General features: G+C 38.7%; 1 protein-coding gene across 2 annotated transcripts in view; it reads right to left on the reverse strand.

Moving 5' to 3' along the window:
• trabd2a (TraB domain containing 2A) overlaps nucleotides 1-18358 on the reverse strand; it is a 46379-nt gene extending 28021 nt beyond the window's left edge. The window contains exon 1 of one of the 2 annotated variants that reach the window (NM_001282491.1): nucleotides 18058-18358. In NM_001282491.1, coding sequence (NP_001269420.1) covers nucleotides 18058-18165 — 108 coding nt within the window. In that variant the 5' untranslated portion in view covers nucleotides 18166-18358. Of the gene's footprint in view, nucleotides 1-9719; nucleotides 9976-18057 lie in introns of those variants that run through there. The other variant, XM_031896758.1, reaches the window with a different exon arrangement.
• Nucleotides 18359-22317: the final 3959 nt, after the last annotated feature.

Below are 22317 nucleotides of genomic sequence, written 5' to 3' on the forward strand. Positions count from 1 at the left end.
CTGTGTTCAAAACTCTCCAAATGTACAGTGATTTGCATTAGCTATAAATAATCACAGGACAATGTCCAGCATTTTCTTGCAATGGCTTTTTTTAAAGTTGCTTCAACAACAAAAAAAATTGATGTTATAACTTGATATAACTTGATTGCAGGTAGAATGCACTGACCCATTGCAATGCCAATCATTTTCTTGATTATGACCAACTAATTTGAAGTTATACTCAATGAAACTAATCAGCGTTTGGTGTCATATGCAAGCATACCTTTTTGTTACCAAAAATGGCACACAGAAAATGTCTAGCATGAGGATAGCAAAGAATGGGACATTTGTCATTGTTAGGGCACATATGCTTTTAGACAACTGCTAAGCTTAGGGTAAATTTCAGCTAGATAAATAATCTGCTTAAAAAATGACGTGTAAAAAAGACAGTGACGCTTTTTACCTCATTTTTTTTTTAATTAATAAAAACAGCTTAATAAACAGACACCTTCAATAAAGCTTTTCAGGTTATTTTCTTTCCTAGAGCTGCAGGAAAATGAATCTACCTACAATTTACCTAGTCTGCTTAAGGCTGTTTTTGACTGTCAAAATCATTTATAGTTCCACTTGACATATTTCTTTAACTTCACAAACTGTTTTAGAACTTTCCATTACATGCGTGATCATTTCTTTTTAGGTCCACAACAGACTTCACCAAAGTAGGGGCTAATTATACTTGAAAGTAGTCAACTAGTACTGCTTGAATTGTCAATTAGTTATTATCACAATATCTCTTTATTGTAAATAGAGAGCTACAAAGGAATAGAAAAGGGGTTCCAAATAAAAACAAAACTATTATTTGTAGAATCAAGGAAGAATATACATGAGTTATAAACTATGGACCATTAAAGACCATAACAAATGGGACATAGTCTCTGCCAGTGTTTTTAAGCAGCAGAATATGATGGCTGTGCAGCCTGTCACTTACTTGAAATGATCTGTCATTAGCAGTGACAGCCAGACATTTGACGGAAAACATGCAGGTTGCTTTTTTTTTGGCTGTCAACGGTAGTGTTGGGCAAATTTAATTCAAATTCAAAAAGTCACATTCGGGCTGAAATTCAGAAACTTATTATATTTCATCCACAAGGATGTAGCACTTTCAATGACTTACAACTCCCAGACTGCAGGAGGTTTCTGTTATACTGTAAAATAGGTGCTTCTTGTGACTGGCTACAAATATGTTTATTTGTTTTCTAAGATAAAAATAAAAAACTATTTCTAGCCATATTAAAGCACCAATGTTAGATCTTTCTGTGTAACATAAGACTTAATTTGATGAGTTGCTGTATGGAAACATCTAGAGAACCCTGATTTGATATTTTCTGCTATCTCTGTGATTTGCTAAACACATGCCAAAATAGAACGTGAGACGCTTCAGAGTAAGAGCACGTTAATAGACATCCTGACTGGGCAAAGGTGAAGGTGCAAATCCAAAAATGAACATATACACACGTTACTGACCTAAAGCTGAAAGCAATTTTATAAAAATATGTAATTTCTTCAAATATAGCTGCAGGGACTGTTTTGAAAAAAAAATAAAAATGCACGGTGCATGCATTCATAGGTAATTGGATCCAAATGTCTTGACCTGGCAGATGTTCCTATATATATATTATATACTTATAGGTAATTCAGGTAGTAGAAAAATAAACTTGGCTTACATTTCTTAAATAAATATAACAAATGAAAATCTGGGATCAAGATGTGTATGGCATGTCTGCAATAATAAACACAAATGAGGGAGCAAATGCAGGAAGGGTATACCGAATACATAATTTTTGCATTCAGCTAAATAACAAGTCCTCTGCAAATGATTAGTTGTAATACTGAAACAAATGTTTAAATGGAAAAAATGCTTCTTGAAATCTTAACAAACTTCTGATTTGGACTAGCTGAACCCCAAAGCAGTTTATTGAGGAACATTGACCTGAGGACCATATCTTGATTCAGCCCTTGCCAAATCGATTGTTGAATTACCCCCAAATAAATATCAATAAAGTTGGACTGACCCTCCATGGCAAAACAGACAGCCACCATAAGACTGACCACAAATGTTGATGGCTGCATTCTATTGTTTATAAGTTTATAAGTTTGTATGAAACCACAGAAGGTGAAAACATATAATCTACTCCACTAGAATACTGTTCAGCTCCAGAAGATGCAACAAAACAGACAAGGTTTAATAGTGTAATATTAATCTTAAATATATACGCTGCTATGTAACACCTCATGATTAAAATCTAAAATGGTGTTTCAAAATCTGAATTTATGTTTCTTAAACTCCATCATAATTGTGGGACCTCAGACCTCATCCACCAACAGGATAACAGTCCATAAACCACTGGCCCAAAGTAAAAGGTAAAGTATTAGTCACTGGAGGGGGTGTCTGAGAAATAGCCCTACCCCCCATTGACTGAGGGTTTTAACCAAGGTTTTGTCTGTATACATAGGCTAAGAAGCTGCTGATCTCGTCAAGAGATAGCTAATTATGACCAGCTTAATTTGTCTTACAAGCAGGAACAATTACCCTAGATTTTAAAGGCTTATTTACATCTACTACACTGCTTCCTAGAGTGAAAGCAATAAGATGTTGCCTGAATGTTTCCTTTACACAACCTACATTTCCTTTGCACACTAAATAATCCATGGTTTGAAACATGACAGAAAAAATGAAATGAAAAAAATAATTATTTTCTTAAAATGAATTGTATAGGGAAGGGCCTTCCTGTTAATCGGAACTTTCTGTATATTGGGTTTCTGCCCAAAAGTTCCCAAACATACTATACAATAATAAAATCTGCCATCTAATAAATGTCTAGTCATCAATATTAAATTGTGAAAGCAAGTTTATAAATATGTCATTTAAATGAATCATTTTTATGTAAAAAACTGACCGTCTTGTCATCCGAGGGAAAGTGAATGACAATGACATTTACAAAACTTTTTAAAGGGATTCTGTCACACTTTTATGGTGTACATTTTATTTCTAAATTACACTGTTTACATAGCAAATAGTTCAATCTACCATTTAAAATTTTATTCTTGAACCAACAAATGTATTTTTTTCTAGATGTAAAATTGGTGTGTAGGCAGCCATCTCAGTGCATTGTGCCTGATTCTGAGCTTTCAGAAGGAGCCAGAGCTACACATTAGAACTGCTTTCAGGTAACCGATTTCTTTTACTACTCCATGCAAGGCTAAGAACCCCAAAAGCGGAACCGCTCCGTGGGTCCTTCGCCTAAGGGTGAAGATACATGGAGCTACTAGTAGCAGCTACTTGTCGTTGCTACGGAAACAGACAATGCTGATCATTTACTGATAATTGTCTCTATGTGTGTTTTCGCAGAGGCAATTCTCAGTATTGTCTATGGCAGGGTATTTAGTAGCTACTTGTAGCATGTGTCTTCACCTCACTGGAAGAGTCATGCTGGACATGGATTTTTTTTGAGTGCTATTTTGATCTACCACTTTTAACAATGCAGCTGTCAGGGAGCTTATCTTGGTACATTCCCATTGTTCTGCTGATCGGCTACTGGGGGGAAATGTAGGGGGGTGATATCACTCCAACCTGCAGCTCAGCAGTAAAGTGTGACTGAAGTTTATCAGAAACAGGTTACATGGCTGTGGCACCCTGTGGAATGAAGAATATGGCTAGCCCCATGTGAAATTTTAAAATTAAATATAAAAAAACTCTGTGTGAGCTTTTAAAAAATGGATTTGAATGCAGGATTCTGCTAGTGAAGCTCAATTAATAGATGCATTTTAAAAAAAACATGTTTTCCCATGACAGATTTTAACAAATGCATATAGGAAAATTGCTTAGAATTACAATAATAATGATTATAATTCATTTATTTCATTATGCAAAATTCTATTGTTGGGTTTACACTGCCTGCTTTCAAACCAGGGTGAAAAAGATATTGGGCACAAGACCTGCCAACAGACAGACAGTGGGGAACTTTTTTCCACACACAAAAGAACAAAGAACCATAGGTCACCCCATCAGATCACCACTGTGATGGAGAAAAGTGTAAGTACAGCCACTTTCTCTATGATGTGTAGATATTTTGTTGCATTGGCACAACATAATTAAAGTCAGGGAACGTGGAAGAAAAAAACCATAAAATGACAGAAAGTAAAATCAGAGTTTGACTGTATTTGCCAAGTCACTTGTCACTTGGGAACTTCCATAAATACAAAGCAGTCTGGGTGACCTTTCTCCCCATTTTTTCGGTTCAGATGGTTTGCTCAGATGAAGGATTCATTAGGCAATCCAGTACTTTAGAAAGAATAGAAAGTAACGGATTGATTTTCTACACTGCTCAATCAATCCTGAACAATCAGTGATGAAACCATGAAAATTATGCAGTATATTAATTTAGCATGCAAACTTCTTTAAAAAAAATAAATATCATTAAACCCCAGTATTTTGTTGCAGAACCTTTGTAAGTATCCATAAACCAGTTTTTAGTCTCCAAAAATCCTATTTTACTTTAGTACCACTATATAAACCGACTGCAAGCATACCTTCAGTTCTCTCAATAGTGCCCTTAAGTCTCCCCATATTTCACCTGTTCAGATGATTAGAAGCCAAACAGGAAGAAAAAACGCCGATCTGTGTAAAGAAAGTTCCCATAATGCCTTGCTCCTTTACCAAGACGCAGACCAGTGTACATGCTCAGTTAGACTATGAGGAAGCTTCCTGCTGATTGGCTCAGATTCACACTCCTAAGGGGGGGGGGGGTGAGTTCTTAGCATTCTTGTGGGAGGGGGGAGCAGGAGAGGGGAGAGAGGAGAGAGCTGCGTGTCTCTGGCAGAGGAAAACAGACACAACAAATCTTTTGACAGAGAAGTCAGTGCAGCGTCTCTGTGAGTGCTTATGGCTGTATTTACATAGACCTTTCTGATAAAGCTTACTTAGTTTTTACCTTTCTTTCTCCTTTAATCAGCAATAGCATCCGATCAACAGGTAGTATTCTACAGGCCACTTGTTAAAAGCAAAGATTTAATTGGATGCTAAGAGTTACTGTACCCAGGAAAGCTTTCTGCCTTTTATTACATATCGTAAAAGATGGTTAGGGACCTGCTCAAAGTAGACATTAAGTTTTGATATCCCTTGTGCCTGTAAATGTACCTCAGAAGGGATTTTCAGTCAAGTCAGCACATGATGTAAGCTGGGGTTCAAGCGCTTTGTGTATTGGCTTTATGGGGCATCTGCCCCCAGTGCAAAAGCCTTTAAAGGGGATGCTCATCTAGAAAATGTTAAATTAGATTTAATTAGATATTTTTATGGTTTTTGAACTCTTCAATCTCATTTCAAGTCTCAAATAAAAATTCAATCTGGTTGTCAGGGGTCACTGACAGCGACATACAAAAACAAGATCGTTAGTGAGTGTTCCATTTTATTCTTTGTTTTTAGGCCCCCTCCTACTGATCTTGTATTATTTCTTCAAAACTGATGCTTGGTTGCAAAGGTAGCGACCAGATAGGTACTGAAATTCCAAGCCTGGCAGTAAATAATGCCTAACTGCAAATTGTCTGTTTATATCACACTAAAACATAATTTTAAGCTGAGTTACCCCTTAAAGTGCTCTATTAAATGCACTTTAAGAAAAGACCAATGGGCACGTAGCTCCAACCTCCACACATCCAGCTATTAACTGTAAATTATGAGGACTACATTTCAACAACTGATACAGGCCCACAGTATGGCCACCATTGTTCAAATGTTTTCCCTTTCATAATTAAAGTTATTTTACACAAAAATATACTGACTAAAATACAATAGTTTAATTGCCCTCTATTTAGCCATACACTAATCTGAATTAAAAGCCTCAAAATGTATGCAGACCTTAGAGCCCAGCTCAGTGTGAAGCACATTAACACGACAAGCTTAGTGACAAATCTGTAAGCACACAGCTCAGCAGTGGTCCTTTCGAGTGCAAACAAGCCAATTTAATAGACAAAGGCAAGACTTCTGTAAACATCTCAAAGCCTGCTACGAATGAAATGTGTGTCTTTCATACAGTATCCTGTTATCATTCTCACCTCCATTCAAAATTCAGTCGGCACAGGTACAATTCTACTTATCTAACAGACATATAGAGCCATTTTTTATATTGTTAATACATTTGAACTTATTTAGCTACTGTATTCTAAAGAATCCAAATCAGAATTGTAATTCTGTATCTCCTCATACAATGCATGCAGAAATTCCATGGCACACAAAACCTTTTAATTGCATGGCTGTGTTGTCAAGCAACTCCCAATTTGGCTATTTATGCTGACTATACAAATACTGTACATTTTATTGTGTTCTTAAATTATTTCTCATTGACATGCACCATCATCTGTGTGTATGGGTTCTTTTAAAATGCTTCTTTTGGCAAGTAGTTGCTGTTACTTTGCACTAAAAAGAAAGCACAGCCTGTAAGTCAATCTTTGGGATCAGTTAAATGATGCTATCCACTTGTGTGGCCATATTGCCCTTACACATGGCTGATTGTACCACAGATATACCTTAACTTACCCCATTATGTGACCAGCTGTGCAGAATGTGACTAAAGGTGGCCATACACGCACCGATATTATCGTACGAAACCTCGTTTCGTACGATAATCGGTGCGTGTATGGTATGTCAGCGAGCCGACTGATGTCGCAGGAAGCTGCTGAAATCGGTCGGCTCGTCGATCGGCCAGGTTAGAAAATTTTGATCGGGCGCCATAGAAGGCGCCTGACCAAAATTCTCCCTTCAGAGCTGAATCGGCAGAAGGAGGTAGAAATCCTATTGTTTCTACCTCCTTACCTGCCGATTCAGCCCTGAATGGTGTGTGGCGGATCTGACGATGTTTCGTGCGACCGATGGTCGTACGAAACATCGTCAGAACGCCACGTGTATGGCCAGCTTTACCATTGTATGATCCAAGCCACTTTATAACATGCTTGTAAAGGAAAGAAGGCAACTAGAAAGCTTTATGTAACATCAATTTCTAAAAGCAGGGTCCAGCACTTTCAGTTCATAATTTCATAAAAGGAATACTGACACCAGAAATTGAACTTTTTTTTACATCTGTCATAACATTGTCTTTGCATGTGCTTTATAATTTTGCCATAAAAATATTTACATTACCTATCTGATCCCCTATGTTCCTCTATGAGGGGGCTGCCATTTTTGTGCAGCAGTAGTCCATTAGCATTAGAAGCTATAACTGTCAGGTTAGGAAGGGACAGTCAGGTTGGCAAACAGTCAGGGTTAGGAAAAATTACTTACAAAAGCAGTCCTATCAGTTAAAATAATCAACATCACCTATAGGTAACTTTTAATGTAAGTAACTAATTAGTGTTAGTATCACTTTAAGGGATGGGAGCTTGTGCAATAGACTATTTGTGCTTTAGGTATAGTGTTTAATGCGGTGATCCCCAACCAGTGGCTTGAGGGCAACATGTTGCTTTACCAACCCCTTGGATGTTGCTTTCATTGCCCTTAAACCAGGTAGTTATTTTTGAATTTCTGACTTGGTGGCAAGTTTTGGTTGAATAAAAACAAGATTTACTACCAAATAAAGCCTCCTATAAGATGATAGTGTGCATTGAGGCTACCTAATAGCCAATCTTGGCCTTTATTTGGCGCCTCCATGAACTTTTAAGAGGCTTGTGTTGCTTTTCAAGTCTTTTTACATTTGATTGTGGTTCACGAGTAAGAAAGGTTGGGGAATCCTGCTTTAACAAATGATTTGGAATTTAAAAAAAAAAAAAAAGCTGTCCTGATTCACAAATCATTTTGCATGTTACTACTGACTTTTTGGCTATTGAGTTAGGATGTTACTTCACTGTCAGTAAAATTGTTCTGTCAGAAAAGAGTTGCTAAACGGGATAAAACTGCTGGGAATTTATTAGAAATCCCCAGTTCTTTTTCTTGCATGTTTATCTGAATGATGAGTAACTAGCTGCTGCAGCCTTAGCCACAAGCAGCCAACCTGCTGGCACCCTTTGTGCACACAGTTTGTATTTCTGCAGTGTCACTGCTTACTAGGGATTTACAGCCAGCTAGCATAACAAGCAAGTGTCTCACTTTGCCACATTTTGAAATGACCAGGAAGGCTTGAAAATCATGCCATGGTCTCTGCTTGTCAGTTGTTTTTTTCTCGCGCTCATGTAAGACTCAGCTCCTGCCGACATCAGAGACTTGGTTCGCAGCAGGAGATCAGCTAGAAATCAAAAGGAAATTGGTTGTGTGCTCTCAACATATGCCAAATTTGAGCTCTGATTAGAGGAATGCAGTGGGTTAAAGCTTTCAATAAACGCTAATTGTTTGCTGGTCTCAACGAAAATACTAAGCACAAAGTATTCCAAGCGTTACAGACAATTTATTTTAAGTACTATTTCACAACATTTTAACACTACCTGTAAATGACACCTAGCATTTATTAGTGGTAGAATGCACCTTTAAGGGTGAAGTGCACTTAGAATTTTACTTTGATAGGGGAATTCAATTTATAGATGCTGGAACAAAAAAGGCTCAAAGCTGACTCTTTCTTCCCCTTTCAGTACTCACTAACCCCAAGTGGATCACTTGCAGTAGAAATGCATCTTCCAGCAGACTGAAAAGAGAACATATATTTGTTTTCAATATAAAGATATTCCTTTTCTCATCTCTCCACAACCTGGATTTTAAATAGTCAATTCACTCACTTTTTTTTTTTAGTATTTAATGGGAAACTGTGCGAGAGTGAGGACTATCAACTAATGCTTTAAGACAGCTGTTTGAATGGCCACGAATTTACAAAATTCATTACATGTGTTGAAACCTAGTCCACATTCAGCAAAGGAAGAAGGGATTAGAGCAAGAGAAACAGATGGATAAACAACTATTGAATTTGTACAATGCCTAGTTAGTGAAAAAGTTTACACAAGTTGCAGAGTTAATTGTAGCTCAGAGTTTAGAGGAAGTAAAACTGACATTACTTCAATCCCAGACTATGGTATCCTTTGCGTTTCTGGGCATAATTTAATTAATTTAGCAAAGGTTACTGCATGACCCACAGAAAGCAATCAGATTTTTGCTTTCAAACAGGTGGCCGGTAACATAGTCTGCTGTATGCTATCCAATGATTCATTTCTGTGGGATGGGCTACTAGACTTGATGCAAGTGTGACTTTTGTTGAATTGTTTCCCCCCCCCCCTTCCCCTGGGAATCAATGGGGGAAATCGCAGCAACTTCCCGCTCAGTTGGTTTTACTTTCACCGATTCCAATAGTTTTGAATGACATTGCGTTCTTTGTAAAATCACTCGAAAAAGGTCTTGTATCGATTCAGAGCGATAAGCGATTTGAAGTAGTATCGTTGGTTTTGGTACTGCCGATTTATACTCTTCTCTATGTAGAGACAAAACGAGCTAGAACTTGCTTTTTAAAAATCGCAGCGACTAATCTCACCGTGGGACATTAGCATAAAGAAACACGGAGCTACTAGCAGCAGCTACTTTTTTACAGCTACTAAACACCAAAAAATACTCTGCCATAGACAATACTGTTATTTGCCCAGGACCCGTGAATCCTTCCACTATAATCAAGGGACTTCTGCTGCCCTTTATTAGTACCACTTTTGGATGGCCCAGTTACTTTCTGAGGACCTATACATTTTAGAAACAGTAAACTGTATACTCCAAAACCTCCTACCTGCTGTGTTGGTTCATGCTGTGTTGGTTCATGCCTTCCCCACATTGTGAGCACTGTGCATTTCATAAACTGAATAATCTGAAATTGGGCTATATTTTTAAAGAAAGTATTATCTGTTCTTAAGATGGCCATACATTTAAAGACCTTGCCAAAGAAGTGGTGGACAAATAATTGGATCATACTTTGGATCTATACCCCAGGGCAGTGGGGTTACTACATGGCACTAGGCACCCCACAAAAAACTTCAGAGTGGCCCTGCGCACACAGCCACCACTACCTGGCCAAGCCCACCCCCCATTAACATTCCCGCACACGTCCCCTGCTCCCTGCCCACTCTCAGGTAGAAGTGCGGCTGGGAGGAGGGAATTTCTATACAGCTATAGAGGAAGCAGACTCTGTGGCCCGGCCCCCACTATACTCCTGCAACCGAAAGTTCTGCCTCCTCTATAGTTGCACCACTGCTACAGAAGATTTTCAAACCTGCCAGATAGACATCTGGCCCATGTTTAACCAGATATCATTCAGACAGCCTTTTAGGAGGTCCTCCATATTTGTAAGTATGTATGTATATCTTTATTTATAAAGCGCTACTTATGTACGCAGCGCTGTACAGTAGAATACATTAAAGGGGACCTGTCACCCTAAGAAATAATTCCAGATTATTTTCATTTGTGTTTGTCAAGCAAAATAAACTTCACTTACACCATATAAATTAGTTTAATCTTATTTTCTTCAGCCTTGGAATTCACAGTTGCAGCAAGCAGACAGGCACCATTTTGTGGTAACTGTTATTAAAGGAGACATATTGGATAAATGGGAAAAACCCTAATTTTGTAGGCAATTATGAATAATATACGGTGCTGGGTTCCCTTTGGGCTAAAAATGAAACATATCTGTAAAAATGCCCCCTTTATTGGAGCTCCCTATAGATCCTATCACTTCTCTGTCGGAGTTTGAAATGAAGAGGGGGCGTGTCCTAACGGTCCCTGCCATAAGCACAGTAGGAGGGAGAGAGCCAATCACAGCCCTGCAGTCACACAAGCACAGGCTTCAGTTCCAGGTCAGCCTAGCTGCTGATTGGTTCCTATCCTACAGTGCAGTGTAGTGAGAGCCGCCGGCTCCGCAGCTCATCCAGAGAATTCAGCCAGCAGGAAGTGGAACAGAAGGGCGGGACTAGTAGGGTTTTGGTGGAATTTCTCAATAAATCAGTCCGAAACACAACATTTTTAAGCACAATCCTTCTATATCTAGAGGAGTATAATTCACTGGTACATTTATAATTTTTATAGGATATGTCTCCTTTAAGGCAAGCTTTGCATCCTGTCAAGATCTTGTTTCTGTGCCAGTATGGGGGGACCTGATGCTCATGTCCATGCACTGGTTACAAAATTAGATTGTGAGTAGGGAGGGGTAATGTGAGGAGAGCAGCAACATCTAAGAAGTTCTGAATTGAAAGTAAAAGACATAGAGGCGGGGCAGGCAATATATGATTGACAGTTGGGATTTTTAAATTCTTTTATAATGGGTATGGATGTGTTAATAAAAAAAATGAGTTTTGGGTTTCTTGTTTAATTTGAAATGGGCTTTTGTTATACAGCTTTTTATTCCTGGGTGACAGGTCCACTTTAAAGTGGACCTGTCACCCAGACATAAAAATCTGTAAAATAAAAGTCCTGTTCAAATTAAACATGAAACCCAAATTCATTTTTATATTAACACATCCAAACCCATTATAAAGGCATTTAAAAATCCCAGCTGTCAATCAAATATTGCTTGCCCCACCTCTATGCCTTAGGCATAGAGGCGGGGCAGACAATAACTTTAGCTTTCCATTCAGCACTTCCTAGATGTCACTGCACATCTCACTTTTCCCCTCCCTCCTCCTCATCTAATTGTGTAGCCAGTGCATGGGCATGGGCATCGGGTCCCCCATTCTGGCACATTAACAAGATTTTGGCATAATACAAAGCTTGCCTTAATAACAGTGTCCGCAAAATGGTGCCTGCCTGCTTGCTGTGATTGAGTAATTCCAAGACGGAAAGAAACAAGATTTATATTATTTAAATAGAGTAAGTAAAGTTTATTTTGCTCAACTAACAATATAGAAAATAATTTGGACTTATTTCTTAGGGTGACAGGTCCGCTTTAATACAAACAGGGGGTAATTAAGATAGATAAATACAAAGTACAACAATAAATAACAAGATAAATACAGTTGCAACAAGTCAAAAGACACAAGAGGATGGAGGTCCCTGCCCCGTAGAGCTTACAATCTATATGGGAGGGTAACTTATAGACACAAGCAGGCAAATATTTGGGACAAATACATTTTTGACCTAGTCTGGAAAGGAACAACATGATTTACTATATAGCACTATCCTCCCAGAGGCCTGTGTTGTATAATGCCAGTGCCAGGTGGGATCCCTAGGCAACCAACCAACGGCTGCGCCCACTGACAACAACAGGAAGGGGTGGTAAATGCTGTGCAAGCAGTGCGGGGGGAAAGGATCCTTAACAAGGTATAGACAGAAGAGGTACATTCCTAGCCCCCCTAGGTGGAGTTGAGTTTATATCTGGCTGTTAGCTTTAGATGGATGCATTAAAATGTATGAATGATATCCAAATATTTGCCTGCTTTTGGAGGGAATAAGGGCTTAGGCAGGGTGTTTCAAACTGTACAGCCTGCAAGTAAAAAGTTTTGTTCCAAAGTTCTGCTCACAGTGATAGTATAACTGGAAAATTTAGTCCCCAATGAGATGTTCAAGTAACATGTGACTCAATAAGGTAAAACAGGGTAGAATCATAATCTCATGCTGTTTCATATAAATACATAAAGCTCTCCGGTATGCCAGTATTTATGCAACAGGCCAACCTAAACTTCCATGATATGTTTTAAGACAGACCAAAATTTTCTTCCATCTGTATTTGATTAGTCCTCTTTGAAAATACAGCCAGGAAGGAAAGCTAGTGGGTACAAGCCCCATGTGGCATCAGCCTATAAGGTATAGGGTTAGATAATAGCAAAGGTGATAATAGCAGGTATGCTAAAGTTAGTGCCTACAATAACACTGGGGGTTAATAAACTCTGGAAAATAACTATGGTTGGGGGAGAGCAGGTATAGTAGGGAGAGATGGTGCCTACAGTTGCAGTGGGAACAATATCTGACTTCTGGGAAGGGAATGTGGCTGTGGGATAGCGTGTATAGTAGGGAGAAATGGTGCCTATAATAGCAGTGGGATAATAGGCTCTGGGAGGGGACTGTGGCTGTGCAGGGAGCAGGTATAGTAGGGAGAGATGGTGCTTATAGTAGCAGTGGGGATAATATCCTTTGGAAAAAGACTGTTGCTGTGGAATAGAAGGTGCCTGTAGTAGCAATGGGATAATAGTCTCTGGGATGGAGCTGTGGGATAGCAGGTATAGTAGGACAAAATGATGCCTATAGTAGAAGTGGGATAATAATCTCTGGGAAGGGACTGTGAATGTGGGATAGCAGGTATAGTAAGGAGAGGTGGTGCCTATAGTAGCAGTGGGATAATAGCCTCTGGGAAGGGACTGTGGCTGTGGGATAGCAGGTATAGTAAGGAGAGATGGTACCTATAGTAGCAGTGGGATAATAGCCTCTGGGAAGGGACTGTGGCTGTGGGATAGCAGGTATAGTAAGGAGAGATGGTGCCTATAGTAGCAGTGGGATAATAGCCTCAGGGAAGAGACTGTGACTGTGGGATAAGCAGGTATAGTAGGGAGAGATGAAGCCTATAGTAGCAGTGGGATAATAGCCTCTGGGAAGGGACTGTGGCTGTGGGATAGCAGGTATAGTAGTGAGAGATGAAGCCTATAGTTGCAGTGGGATAATAGCCTCTGCAAAAGGGACTTGAACTGTGGGATAGCAGAGTGTAAGGCAGAGATCCCCAACCAGTGGCTCCTAAACAACATGTTGCTCACCAACTCCTTAAGGGCTGTGACAGATGGGGAGATTAGTCGGCGCGCAACAAATTTACCTTGTCGCAGGTGACTTATCTCCCTGAAATGCCATGTAAATCGCCGGTGGGTCGGCATATGCGGCGTGACGATTTGCCGAAATCGCTGAAGCTGCCTTGAGAGGAAACTTCAGTGCTGCGTATGCCATCCCACCAGCGATTTACATTCTAGCCGGTGGAATGGCATTTCGGGGAGATTAGTCGCCGGCGACTAATCTCCCCATTTGTCACAGCCCTTAATGTTGCTCCCAGTGGCCTTAAAGCAGGTATTTATTTTTAATTTCCTGGTTTGGGGGCAAGTTTTGGTTGCCAGGCCCTGGCATTTGAAGTACAGAGTAGAGATGCACTGAACCTACCATTTTTGGATCTGGTCAAACCGAAACCGAATCCTAATTTGCATATGTAAATTAGGATATGGGAGGGTTCAAGAGCGATACGGAAGGGTTCAAGAGCGGAAATTTCAACTTCCTTATGTGACAAAAAGTCACGTGATTTTAAGGATTCAGATTTGGTAAGATGTCGGCCAGGTACGCTGCTGCTCTACTCAGCATTTTTAACTAGCGGTTGGCGATAGGGACAGCGTTTAAACTTAGGAACTATGCAGTAAGGGAGAGCTGAGGGGGGTCTAGGCTGTAATAGTTAAGGGGGCTTTTAGCGACCTGGGTATAGTTCTCATTTCGGGCAGATGCAATTTTTTGCAAAATTTTCAGACCTGCTGATATCAGTTAGTGGGGGACCAGGCTTGCATGGTCCCCAACTACCTGAGATCTGCAGGTGTGAAAATTTTGCATAAAAGTTAAAAAGTTCTTTATTGGTTCTTGCATAGAAAAAAAGCAGCAGTTTTTATACAGGTCTCTTTGACTGTATGGCAGAAAAGTTATGTAGTATTTGAAAATATATTTTTGCTTTAATAGTTAAAACTGGCCCATAATTTGAAAAAAAAAAAAACACTTAAAAATCCCACAGTACTCAGTACTTAATATAATAATCAAAATCTAGAGGTAGAATAACAAAGTGCAGCTGATCTGGTCTGTTTCTGCATGAGAAAAACCAAGACTGTGTGAGCAATTGAAACTAAAGAGCTGAGAGTAGACTAATCTAATAATTATGGCTGAAAGGCTTCATTATACATCAGGATGTATAACAGGACAGCAGCGAAACCGGGAACACTATGAATGTAGGCCAGTGAAGAAGAACTGTTCAGATGAACAGAATTTCTTCTTTTACTGTGTTTTGTAAGATAAAAGGATGAACAAACAGTGCGAATCTTGGTTCATTAGAATGCAAATAGAAATAGCGATAATGGGAACAGGAGACAGAATAAAGGGAGTTAATGAAGCAATAATGGATGTGTTTAGAGACTAGATGCTCCTCTGATCATTGGCTGGAGTATAGAGGGGTCGGATTGCTGTGAATGAAGTGCTTGGGATAGGCATGAGAGCTGGGGTAAAATAAACAATCACACGAAAAGGGAGGGACACAATGCAAACAATGGGCTCACACACTCCACAGAACTTTATCTCTGCCAACGGGATCTCATTAACTGGATTCGAAAGGCGCTTACAGTTTACAGGCAGCATTATATCAGTTTTAAACCATACCTTAAATACTGATTATGTTGCACATAATGTTTAAGGGAAACTTTAGTTAAAATGCTGCTGTTCTTGGAAAAAAGTAACTGACACATATTTATTGTTGCACATACAAATGTAAGCAATATCTACAAAATAACCACATCCATTACAGAAACACCTTTGGTTATCCGATGTCAAGTCTCATAACATCAAAGGTCTGTGAACTAAGAAATTGTTTGAATCGGAATCTGATAGAATTACACTAAATGCCAATGGAAAATCCACCATTATTCATGAAAATATCAGCTGAGGTTCCATTTTCAAAAATCACCTGGTCAGCGACTTTTTCTTTAGCTACATTTGCTTGAATAGGATGGTATAAGACTATCACAAAACACACTTAAAATTAAATATGGATGCATGCACTCTCTTTCAAACAACAGTTTGCTTCTTCTGTTAGCACCCTTTAATTAAAGGACCTCAACGGAAAGGTTAATGTTTAACTACTCTCACTCCAGGGTGGTCAGAATGAATGTAAAAAAATGGTGTGTATATATATATATATACACACTTTGTTTAAAAATGGAGGTTTCGTCATTGTCATACTGTTATAAAGTGAGAGCTGCAGTTTTCTAAAAGGAACCAATTTATTTACTTCTACAAAATTCTTATTTTTGCAATAAGGAGCATTTCTCTTGCACTTTTACACATATTTATCCTTTACAAATAAATAAAACCAACCCAGGCTTCATCTGTCAACCGAATATGATGACTTGGTGTTTGTGCCATCTCTTTTTATGACAGTTTCATGCTCTTTGATCAATTTAAGTCTTTGTTTTTTCTGACTAATCTCCAGGGCTTTGTGGGGTGTGATTATGTTAAAAGGCGACATGACAGATGAAGAGACCTTGGCACTCCATAAAGCTTGCAGTTTAAACCTAGTTAAGCCAACAAAGCTATCACTTCACCCTAAACTTTCCCTTGTGTTACTAGGGAGTGATGGCAAAAAGAGGGTATAAAGTTTATTTTTACAAACTTTCCTTTTTAGTAAATTAAAGTAATTGAAGAGGCTAATCACACTGTGGGCAATGATATTTTAATTTAGAGACAAATGGTATTTTATTGTGAGGGGCGATTCTAAAGTACATATGGGGTGTTGACTATAACAGGTTTCTTGCAGAGTGGAGTACATCAAACTATCAAAAGTGACAAATTCAACAAATCCAATAGGAAGTTGGTTTTAGCTTCATAATGGGGTATTTCTCAATATTTCTGTCTTTAAGGTGTAGTAAAACAAGTGTATTGTGCTGTATTATACCCTCAGGCTCAAAAGAATAGTGCAATGCATTTGTGCACCACACTCTAGTATACATGCCTTGTCTGGTTCATAGCAGGTGGAACTGAATGATATAGCAGACAACTGTGGTTTTGTAACAATTCTTCAGCCACTAAAAAATACTTTTTTTTTTTTTTTACAATTTAACATCTTCATAATGTTGATATTGAAGATTTTGCCTTTCAGGGGGGCTGTTTTTCAATATTGTCCAAATGTTTGGATTTTTATCTGCCAATGTCATTGCCTCTTGAATGAATAGACAATCTAGAGGTGGGCAGTGAGAGGCGAATATTACATTTTTGTACATAGCATGCCATGCCAATAAACTGCATCAAAATTTAAGCAATTTCAGTTTTCATTGACTGTCTTACAATCCAATCTAGCACAATTATTCTATTTTGACTTCCATAGTTGCACTGCATAAACCAGCAGTGATAGAAGCCGTACTTTCCTTCTAGTTCTTTAAATGCAATTAGTGTGAATACAGACAGAGATCAAAAACCTATATCAAAGTATGAATATTTCTAGCTAATAGGGCCAGTGACATCTGGGTTACTGATTATGGAATTTAGGGGCATGAACTCCAAGCATAGCAATGCCCCCTGGTGGTGGTTCTGAGGAATAAAAAGATCAACAGTAGTAAGACACAGTGTACCCTAGTTAAAGGCAAAGTAGATAGGCCAAATAGCTGCCAACATTTGAGTGAATTACCCCTTTCCCCTGAGTGACAACTATCACTCAGTGAGAACCCTTTATATATCTTTCAACATAGTTGGTATGGTTAAAGTTACACATTGTACATATGCACAACACTGTCCATGAAATCCAACCCTGTGGGAGATCATACAAGGGATCACAACCTACAATAACCTAATATTATTGCCTCTTTAAATCTAAAAATTAGCATAACATGAGAAAAAGTAGCAGACAAAACTAGATGTACAGAAACAAAATGTGCCAAGAAAACTAATGTATCTCTTGGGGGAAGTAACTCTAACTATGGCAACATATCATTCAGTATAATAAAGTATTCTTATAACTTTATGGCCATTATTTTCATTAAAAGCCCAATTAAATGGTAGCTACTTCTAGGGACAGATGCATGATCAATATTTACCTAACAAATGTTGCATTCAGTTTAAATAATGACATAGCTCATTCACACAAAAACAAAGATTCTCTGACTAAATACTGCACCCATCAGAGTGTGTGTGTGTATATATACTGTATATATAAATATATATACTGCACAACACTGGGGAGGGACGCATGTATTAAAGCATAAGTGGCTGGATATTTTAAATATCTGTGGGTTTTATTTCAAATAATTGAGATGAACAGATCTGGAGGCAGGGGACCCCCCTTGTAGGTGCAGTTGGCAAGTCCCTGTTATTTGTATTAGCCCTTCCCCAGGCTATAGTTAGCCAGCTGCACACACTCCCAGACTTACTTTCTTGTTGAGCTTGCAGTTTGCCGAATCCCTGGAGCTCCTGAGACTCGCTTTGGCCAGCACTAGGAGGAATGCTGGCAGGAATATATTCCAAATGATTACCATCATAGCTCAGAGGCTAATGAAATGCCCAAAATCAGTTTTAAAAAAAAGTGGAGCGCTACTGCCAGGTCTGCTCTGCTGCGAGCTATGTATTATTACATATAAAAGCTTAAAAAAAATAAAATGATAGTAAAAAGCAAATCTTTGTAGTCCAGGATGTCAGTGTGGACCTGGGCTGATGCTGTTGCTCCCGATAACCTTTGCGGCCAAGAGTATGAGCAGAGGAAGGTGAGTGGCCCGAGGTGCCATGCTGGTGGGATGCTGGGCTCTGGGGTAGCGCCTAGCACGTCACTTTGGCATCTTCCGCTGGTATCTGCCGGAGTGTGATGAATTAAAGAACCACATCCACATGCCCTGAGTAAAACTGAAAGTTGTGGGAGGAGTCCGGGAACTTGTATTCCTCCCTTCTGTGGCATTTGCCTTTCTCTAAATTCCGTGTCCCCTCCTCTGTCCCATACCCCTCCTCCCACTGCCTCTGGGTCCGTGCAAATTGCTCCATGGAAGTGCACACAGGCTGCGAGCATCAGTCCCTCTTATACTGGCTGATCAAGTTGTGCAGCCTGATGTTGGCTCATACTGGATACTTCTCCAAAGGGTATCGTAGCTAAATGGGCCTGAGGTACATGCCAGTTACCTTAGGTTGCAAGAAATTCCTTTCTAATACAAGTGAGATGGCTCCATGTTCTGTCTCAGTCAAAGCATTCCAAATTTAGAATTGGTTCAACAATTATTTTATACTTTAATTATATAGCCTAGACATTTTACACAATGCTATGCACAGATTGTTCACATCAGTCACTGCATCTCTGCCACTTAGGCTACTGGCACACTAGAGGGTTTTCTGTCACTTTTTTCCCTGGGGAAATTCCCTGTACCTGGTTTTTATTTATTTTAATGGCACATGTAGTAATTATATGCCAGTGGAAAACACCTTGGCTATGACCACTCCCTGCTGCTCCCATTAACTTTAATAAGAATTACTCCAAAGTGCAGGTGTGCTCTGTGGCCTGAAGTATGAAGTAAGGCTAATGCCAGATGTGGCGTTTTTACGCTGCGTATTTTCTAATTCTCTCGGCGGCTGAAAAACGCACGATATCATCATCCATAGAAATAACTTAGTCTTGATGGAAAACACACTATCAGTAAATACGCTAGAAAACACGTTACCACGGACTTTTCATGCGTTTGCTGAAATACGCTGTTATTTTGCACTATTAGCACCATGGGAAACGGGATTTGCAACGTCACCAGTACTAGGCTGAAAAACGCCATAGTCAGGGGCTGTGTGGGTTGTGCGGCGTTTTTAGGCGGAGAAAATACGCAGCGTAAAAACACGTCTGGCATTAGCCTAAATGAGGTAGGTTCTCCAGTGGTTAAAAAATACACAAGAAGAATACTCCACTTGGGATATTTGTCTTAAATAGTAAGATCCTTTTCACATTCACATAGCACACCATGTGAATGGGAGGAAACAGGAACACCCAAAAGAAACATGGACACCATACAGACTCCTTTTATATTAGTGCCCAATCAGATCTTTGTAGTGTAGTGGGTACAAGCACCATAGGAAAGAATGGGCTCCTTTGCATTGAAACACATAAACAAGCCACTGCACAAGCAAATTTTTGTGTGTCCTTATGGGCCCAAATAGCTGAAATAAAGGCACTGGCTTGGAGGCCACGGTAAACACTTGTATGCTAACCTGAATAGATGTCTTGGACATCAGAGATTAACTGTAGTAAGGGTTAAGGATAATTATGACCAAGATTTTCAACAAAAATTGTGAGAAAAGACATGATATCCAGAACCTTACATTTAAGATGAAAATAAACACTTGGAAATAAATTAAATCTCGAATTACTTCATGATCTGCTTTTGTAGTAAGTGGTTTTAAGATCTGTGTTATGTACATGATATAAATACAATAAATTCATTTAAGTTATAGCTAAGTTAAATCATTCAATGATTAACAAACATCTAAAACTTTACATCTTTTTGTATATAACCTTGGGAGGGAAAGGCATCATTGCTACTCATTGTTTAGGAGTGCTGAGTACATCATTTGTTGCAAACCATAACTGCTGCTATATACATATGATAATAAGACTTAATAATAAGTCATTTAATGCTACACCTCATACAAAATGTTTATTTTTTTGGATGTACTGAGTAAATGGGGTTTAGGATGCTGCAAAACTGAGTCAAATTGATAGACTTGACCTGAGTCATTTCACAAGAAAAGTAACACAGTTGAGAATAACATTTATTTACAATAAGATATAAACATTATTTTTTTAAAGTGCTGATATATGTTTATTCCAAACATTTGAGCATCTGTGCGTCCACCAATATTTAGTAAAAACTGCACCATCTTTCACTGCGCGGACTACCAATGCATGTGCATATCAGTATATGTACAATTTGGCCACACAGTTGGATGGGCAAAATGCAATTGTAGCTATTTCAACTCATGATCACACTTGATTGGTTAAATCACTTGGTAGGGGTCCTCACACATAGACCGATGATCTTACAGGGTAACTGTGGTGTTATGTTACTTATCAGCCCCTGGGCCAAATGGTCAGATATTGCCCCATGTGGTCATCCACACAGATCTTCAAAAACAATGTCACACGAAGTAATTTTTTATTACTTTAACTTTGTAAAAGAGAATAAAACTGTAAGTAATAGATAAAAATCTTATAGGACATGTCAACCCAAAAAGTATTTTTTTGCCCAATTCTAAGCAACTTTGCAATATACATCCATTACAAAATTTGTAATGGTTTCCACGTTATTTGAATATATTATTGTTATTTAAAACAGCGTTTTCTGTCCTTTTCTATTCTCTGCCCTGGTGGCTCTGACTTTTGAAACAATAGAACACAAGTCAGCAGATTAACAGACCTGTCTTGCTGGAAGATACTGACCTTTGCAACATTGCTTAAATCATCATAACCAGGCTAACAGCAGTTATATTTACAAATAACTTTTAGCAGAAAAAATTGTAATACATTTATATTCAAAAGTTGCTTAGAATTATGGTTACAGTTTTTAACATTACATAAATGCTCCAGTGTGTTTTCCAGTCTTTTCCAAATTACATTTTGTAATTTGTGTGAAAAAGGGATAATATAAGTAATAGAAAACTGCACAGAAGTGCAGAACCAACTAATATATTCTGAACCGAAACTTCTTCTAATATAATTTTTGATATTCAGAGAACCCAATAACCTGGGGTTAGCATTTTTTTCAAAGAGCTAAATTTTCAGAGCACCGGAAATGGGGTGCTGCTGATGTTCTATGTGCCTAATTTAATCTGCTGATCCCCTATGACTATATATTATGTCCCTTATGGAAAATTAATTATGGAAAAATAATTATCCCCAGCCACTCCATTTTCTCCCATTGCCAAGCCTGTCGCATTCTACCTTAATGCAGCAACTGCTATATGCTAGCCAATCAGTATAGGTATATATATAAATATATTTATTTGCCTCTTGTGTTGTACAAGCCTTTATCATGCAAATAAAAGCAGGCAGCTACAGTGGAGGAAATAATTATTTGACCCCTCACTGATTTTGTAAGTTTGTCCAATGACAAAGAAATGAAAAGTCTCAGAACAGTATCATTTCAATGGTAGGTTTATTTTAACAGTGGCAGATAGCACATCAAAAGGAAAATCGAAAAAATAACTTTAAATAAAAGATAGCAACTGATTTGCATTTCATTGAGTGAAATAAGTTTTTGAACCCCTACCAACCATTAAGAGTTCTGGCTCCCACAGAGTGGTTAGACACTTCTACTCAATTAGTCAACCTCATTAAGGACACCTGTCTTAACTAGTCACCTGTATAAAAGACACCTGTCCACAGAATCAATCAATCAAGCAGACTCCAAACTCTCCAACATGGGAAAGACCAAAGAGCTGTCCAAGGATGTCAGAGACAAAATTGTAGACCTGCACAAGGCTGGAATGGGCTACAAAACCATTAGCAAGAAGCTGGGAGAGAAGGTGACAACTGTTGGTGCGATTGTTCGAAAATGGAAGGAGCACAAAATGACCATCAATCGACCTCGCTCTGGGGCTCCACGCAAGATCTCACCTCGTGGGGTGTCAATGATTCTGAGAAAGGTGAAAAAGCATCCTAGAACTAC

Source organism: Xenopus tropicalis, chromosome 1, assembly GCF_000004195.4.
Source record: "Xenopus tropicalis strain Nigerian chromosome 1, UCB_Xtro_10.0, whole genome shotgun sequence".
In the NCBI taxonomy this organism is placed as follows: Eukaryota; Metazoa; Chordata; class Amphibia; order Anura; family Pipidae; genus Xenopus; species Xenopus tropicalis.